Here is a 6,644-nt window from a genome sequence, read left to right on the forward strand (position 1 = left end):
GCGAAATCACTCCCGGCTGACCCCTGCAGCTATCCCTTCACCCACATATTTGATTCTTCAGCCCACAGTCGCCCACTAGATCACGAGACCCTCTTTTTTACACTCACAAATCACGCCATACAATTGTGACTCATCTGACATTGACTGTCGGTGCCGTCAAGTAAGCGTAGCAACAAGTCATGCGCTGACACCCACGTACACGCAAACATGCCTACATATAGGAAAACCGAGCACAGTCAGCACACAGACATGCGCGCGCGCAAGGAGCAGGACGACAACCACTCTCCACAATCCCACGGAGTTATGGAACACGTGTAGCAGCTATACTGCGGAGAAAACACGTTCCGGCCGTCAGGACTTTCACCAAGAGACTCTCACAAACGATAAGTTCCTCGTTTGACTTGCTTCACATTTCACATTGCATTTAATTTAATGCGTGTTGCAACTCACTACTGTCAACCATAGTAAAAACTTTTATTAGTGCATATAATCTGTGCACTATTACCCTCATGTGCGGCGCCCGCCAACACCGTGGCCAGGCCCATGTGGCTTACTCAGATGTGTCACCCATCACATGCTTGTGAAACCAATCCCCACAAACGCCTCCTCTGATCTACGGTCGATTTCATGTGCGAACGATTGATCGTAAGATGTACGGCAAATGATTTGGATTACCCATAAGTGGCTTTAGTGGATTGTGTCATTTGTTGACGCACAAGCAGCAGGTGAAGAACACAATAAACTTATAGGTATAGACATAACATAGCACTCATAAGTTGGTTGAGGCCCATCAGGTAGGCACAGACCCCGAGTTGTTTGGACAAATCCCGACAAGTACTCTCATTTGCACACGAATTTGGTTTTGACAGAAGAGATTCAGTTTGATCTCGTTGAGTCTTCTGTGAAAACCAAACCGGTATGCAGACGATCGTATTTGTCGGGTGTCGTGCAATTTAGGTTCAAGTTGAACATAAGGGTGGTGACAACCCGGGGACTGCACCTAACTGATGAACTCCAAAAGAGTGAAACTGGTCGTAGATTATCGAAGGGCTTTCAATAGCCTTATAAGTGGCGTGCCTAGCCTAGAAAACAAGGTATCTGATGCTCTTTCATGCAATTCTCTAGTTGATATGTACGTTCCTTGTATTCTTATTAGTTCATCTGCTTTGTGGTCTATATTGCCCGCACTTGGTTGGACCGTTAAATAACTCCTTTCTGAGGGTTTCTGGCTTACTTTCCGACTGGTCTATTCTCGATGTGTGCTGCATTATGGTCTATCTTCCTTGAACCTGACTGGTTATTATGGTACTTTCTATTTCTTTTTCCTGCTTTCTTGCTTAAGTTTGATTGATCACTCCTGAAGCTGTATTGCTCTCCGATCATCCTTAGTCTGACTGGCCGCACTCCATCTTATGTAGCATTCCCTTCCTGTATTGGACTGATTCTTTGCATTTGGCCGGTTACTTCGAGGCCTTCCTTCCTCATCCTTCTTCCACTTACTGTTTCGTTGCATATTCGGGACAGATGTAATAGCTCCTTAGATATGGATTTTCCTGTTTATTCCAAGCTCATCACTTCCGGATTTTTGTGGTGCTTTCGTCGTGTGGTTCTACGGTTTGTTTGCCCTTGGCGATCGTTATATCGGGTGGATTTCAATTTGTTCGTTATTGTCTTTTCCAGTGGATCATCAAGTTTCCATCAACTCGCATTCTTTCTTATTCTTGCCTAGGTCAGTATGTGAAGGTGACTCTATCCTGGTTGTGTGATGTGTCCATCTTTGATTTCCTGTGCGAAAGCGACTGAAAGTTGCTCGTGTCTCTTGGTGGCAAGTTTGTATTCATCAAGTCTTGTAGAAAGTTTCCTTCCTGGTTATCCCACTTGATGCTTCTTGAACACGTTGCACTGAATTTTTTGCATGACACTGGTCATCCGCATTATATCTAATTCTTCTTTTGGTTTTGACAATACTGTCCTCAGAGTTTTCGTAGGATTTCGGGCCACGCTGTGCTTTGCTGCCATAACAATCGTGTAGTCTTTTCGGAACTGCTCTTGATTTTCAAATTGTGGCCACCTGCCTTCTCTTCGTGCTGTTGCGTTTTCCGAGGGGTTTGCTAGATGAAGTTTACGATGTACTCACTTCTCTGAAAGGCTTTACACAAGCGTTTGCCTTCTGTGACCTTGTATTCCGCACTGCTGCAGTCAAAGCGCATAACAAGGATCCGGATGCGGCTTTTTTCGTGACAGTTCAGATGACCGCTGTGGGGCCGATAATTTGGTCTGTATCCGTCACCTTTCTGTCCACTTCTGTCTGTGGTTGTCTGGCAATCCTGTAATGAGGAGCCTGAAGAACACCAGCCTTTTATTATTTTCAACACTTCTTTCTCTATACGGCGATATGTAACTGCGCCTTTGAATACAACTTTCGCTTTAGTAATGGAGTACAACCTATCCAATCAATCCGTCGCGTGAAAGGATACCAGATATTGTTCTAAAACTATGTAGACGCAAGCAGATTAGGAGGAAGGGCCGGCCTAGCTACGCACCGATGATGTCTCTTGGGTTGGTGACGAAGCGTTTGCAAGCTAATTGCCAAGCTCGGAGAACAAATCAACAGCCACTTGGCCAGCCGCCAGTATCCGAAATTGGCAGGGGGCGTTCAGCCACGAAAATACATGTACAGAGAACGGCACGGTCAGTATCGATACCACGCGTTCCGGGTAGCAAGTGCGTGGGCGGAGCCCACCAAACACGGCTTAGCGGCAGCGATCACTGGAGCGGATGTGAAACTGCTCATGGCAGGAACGTCGCCATTGGCTGGACAGAACAAATAAGTGAATGCCCATACTTGGCCATTTGGCGGAAGCTCTGTATGTCTGTCCCGACAATGCAGCCGCGTAGTCTGGCAGGGCCAGTTCACGTGTAACCAATAGGCGGCCACTGACGATACAGCAAACATTTTCCGTCCTGAATTGTCCTGCATGCAGTCCTCGGTTAAAAGGTAGAGCCTGATCAGAAAACACGTTATTTTTCGTATAATTTTCATTTTACCAGATGTTTATTCTGAAAACAACTTTATTACCCTTTGAAATCAGGCGGAGATATGGTGTCCTGTGTTGCCAAAATTCAACAAATTGGTAATCACCGCTCAGTCCACCATGTCTGATAATATGATCACGACGGTAAAATAGCTTTGTAAATAAGTGAATATAAATAAGTAGAAAAAACAGGACTGCCTTACTGTGTACAGCAGGGCAGGTAAATTAAAGCAGGCTAGTAATGACACCTTCCTTTTTCCTCATTCATATATTCCACACACACCCCCAATTGATTACTCACTCTTTGTATGTCTATCCTTAGGACTGATTGCCCCGTTCGTCTTACATCGGAGCTAGCTGTAATATCTGCACGTCTGTCAGTGCTGACAACCTCAAACATATTCAAATCGATTTTCAAGTCTCCACACCCAGTCTATCGGGCCACTTTTAATGTTAGAGCTTTGAAGCAAGTAGGACAACAAGTTGCTTTTGCTCTCACACTGGACTCGCTTGACAATGATGCGTGATGTGTATCAGAAGCGAATTCAAAATAAAACTGCAGCGGCTGAGTTAATCGTCCCAACCGACGGTATGTGCGACACCGTCAACTTCAACTTTTCTGACGTCTTCAGTTTCCCGTTAGAGTGGATTGCCGAAGGTTTGGACGCACAAGTAAGCAGACTGAGTGCATCTGACATTCACTCGGCTGGTCGAATTGGCTTGAACTCGGTAAGTGAGGACAACCGCAAACGAGTACTTCAGCTACGTGCCGACCGCAGCTATCTTTATGCCACATGGTGTCCTTCAACGGAGCACAAGCCACGAATCCAAATTGATCAAGTCGCCATCAATTACCGATGGTACGGATCACCAACTGACGGTCGATCGCTTTAGAACATATTTATGGGTTATAAACATGCGCTCATCCGAAGTTGCAGGGCTGTTTACAGGGCGGACAACTTGTTTAGCAACTGAGAGATCGACAGGTACGAAGTTGGAAGGAATTCATCACAACCATTTCTGGACTCTTCCAACTGCTCAACCGCCCAACCTCATTCGTACAGGGATGAGGTAACCATATCTTTGCCACCTGCCTGGAGTTTTGCCTGTGGTACGGCGCTACCAGGCCGGCTCAATCACTGGATATCAGACAGTACAGTGGCACTGTTTGGATCTCGGAGAAATGCTTCCACCGATCCCTACTAAAATTGGCTTGATAAATTGTCATATGTCAAGTGGAACTCAGCGAACTCACCGACCTTAAAGCCTGGTGGACACGGGAAGCTAATGAACTCGAAGAGGCCGAAAAACCAGGAATCACTAACAATTATTTCATTTAATCGGGGTGACCGGACCGTGGAAATTACCTGTGAGCGGAAACATCAAGGATCAAAGTGGCGCAACCATCTTCAATAAAGAAGGATGTTTTGACCTCTGGACCGAGCACTCTAAACAACAGTTCTGATCGTCACTTGCTGCCACTCAGATGGGTCCTAAGACTGCGCTAGGACCCTGGGTGGTGAACCTGGGAACGTTTACGGCCTCAGTGGTTTGTGTTTGCATGTGTTCTCTCCAGCGCCACCGTAATCCTGGTCCGGATGACCTCAGACCCACACTGTTTGTGGGTGGGGTGGAACCCGGAGTGCTTCTGTGATCCATTTACCTACATTTTTGCAAAAAAGACTTTCTCAGACAACTGGGAAAATCAATGATAGTGACCGTTTCCGAAAAAGGGGCTCGTAGCCTGTGAGGTAATTACGATGGAATCAAATTGTCCGCAGTCGTAATGAGACTCCTGAAGTCACTTGTCCTTCGTCGCCTTAAGGTAACCCGTGAAACACTAACTCGCTAGTAGTAACCGTGATTCTGGCCTGAGAGTAATTAATTGTGTTGACAGGGTCGCCACATTCCACCGTCATGTTTATGAAAGACCCATAATTCTAGTATTCGTGGATTTCCCAGGGTAACCTGTCTGTTCTCCTTGATACGACTGCCTATCAAGGAATGCCCCGTAGGTTTGTAAACATAATACATTTTTTGTATTCTCAGCCTTCGCGACTTGTGAGAGTATATGGAGAGGAATAATTCCAACCCTCTCCGTCGCAACTCAATTTTGTGATCGACGAGGTGATGGGATGAAAACTGGGATGTTTTCAAGAACCTGGAAAAACTTATCGAGATGGAATATGCCGACGACACTGTTATCTTCTTCTAAGAGGTGAACAAGGCGCGTGTGTTTTGGGATGAAGTGATAGAAATCACCCCTTCCTTATACATGTGTTTTGCACGTACAAAGTGCAAGTTCATACTACTGGGAGTGCAGTCACTAAACACGCCAACTACAATCCAGGGGGATGTACTAGAAGTTGTTGAACGTTTTACGTATCTTTTAAGCTGCATTAGTTCCGTTTGACAGAGGAGGTGAGCGCACGAATACTTAAGGCTCGGATCGTGTTCTCTAATTTGGGCATCTATGGCGGCCAAGCGGCATACCTCAATGGATGTATGTATCAGTCTACAGTGCAGACTGTCTTGTATGGATGTGAGACATGGCCTCTGCGAGTAGGCTTATTCAGATCCTCTACGTCCATGGTCCCGAAACCATGGCTCATATGGACTTGTGCCAGAAAATCTGCAACGAGGAATTTAAAAAGCGAGTGCTTGGTTGTGCGTCGGGGACTTCAGTCGAAGAACTCACTCAGCACGAAAAGCTACAGTGGATTCGTCGTATATTGCGAACATTGAACCATCATTTGTCGAGTAGAGTGATGTTTCCCATGCCCACTTCAGAATAACGCAGGCAGAGAACCGGTAAAGATTTAACCTGACGGAGGAGTACATTACCTCCTAGAAACTGGGTGTTGTCGGTTTGACTAGCCTTCCGGGATGAGGAGCGGACCACACTCTGGTCGTAGACGCTGCAAGATAAAGCCGATAATCGATGTTAACATCGTTCCTGTTGTCCAATTCTATGCAGATTCCTTCAATGAGTAGATGGAAGACGGATGTCACGGTGTCGGTAATGATTATTACGTCTGCAACAACTTGTTTTGTCAAACGTTGAAGTGGCTATGGGAGCATGAAAAAAAACAGAATCATCAAGGCTCGAAGCATACTTAATTAATTCGGTTCATTCTTAAACCACTTAAAATTCGTAAGTAGTTCGTAATAAATCCACGATATTTTGATGGGGCGGAGGTTGCTCTGGAGTCACATGTCAAAGCACGGGAAATTTTCGCTTTCACGACTCACACATTTTGTTGGCATGTTTTAGGAAGCTTCCGTGCATGTGAAAAATTATGTGCCTGGTTACGGGACGATTTCGGAACATCCAAATCTAATGCCAGGCTATGTATTCACTTACAGTTTCTAATGTAATATAGGAGCAGGAATCAAATATTCAAGATGATGGTTCCAATAACAAGAATGCCTGACGATATATCGTCAGTGAATGGACAGGCCTACTTACTGACGAAACGTCTCCGAACAGCTTGTCTGTCGCCTGGTCCACATCCGGTTAATGCACTTTAGCTATCATTGTTTCGGCACATTACTAATACCAACAACTGCTACAGTTTTGTCTGAAGGCTGTCTTCAGGCGTGAGAAGC

At 45.6% G+C, this 6,644-nt stretch overlaps 1 protein-coding gene across 1 annotated transcript in view; it reads left to right on the top strand.

Moving 5' to 3' along the window:
* T265_13223 (hypothetical protein) overlaps positions 1 to 3,928 on the top strand; it is a gene marked incomplete at both ends in the record, with an annotated part of 7,353 nt that extends 3,425 nt beyond the window's left edge. The window contains 3 exon segments of the mRNA XM_009167829.1: positions 2,440 to 2,691; positions 3,358 to 3,505; positions 3,510 to 3,928. Coding sequence (XP_009166093.1) covers positions 2,440 to 2,691; positions 3,358 to 3,505; positions 3,510 to 3,926 — 817 coding nt within the window.
* Between the last annotated feature and the right edge of the window lie 2,716 nt (positions 3,929 to 6,644).

Source organism: Opisthorchis viverrini (genome assembly GCF_000715545.1).
Source record: "Opisthorchis viverrini unplaced genomic scaffold opera_v5_46, whole genome shotgun sequence".
In the NCBI taxonomy this organism is placed as follows: Eukaryota; Metazoa; Platyhelminthes; class Trematoda; order Opisthorchiida; family Opisthorchiidae; genus Opisthorchis; species Opisthorchis viverrini.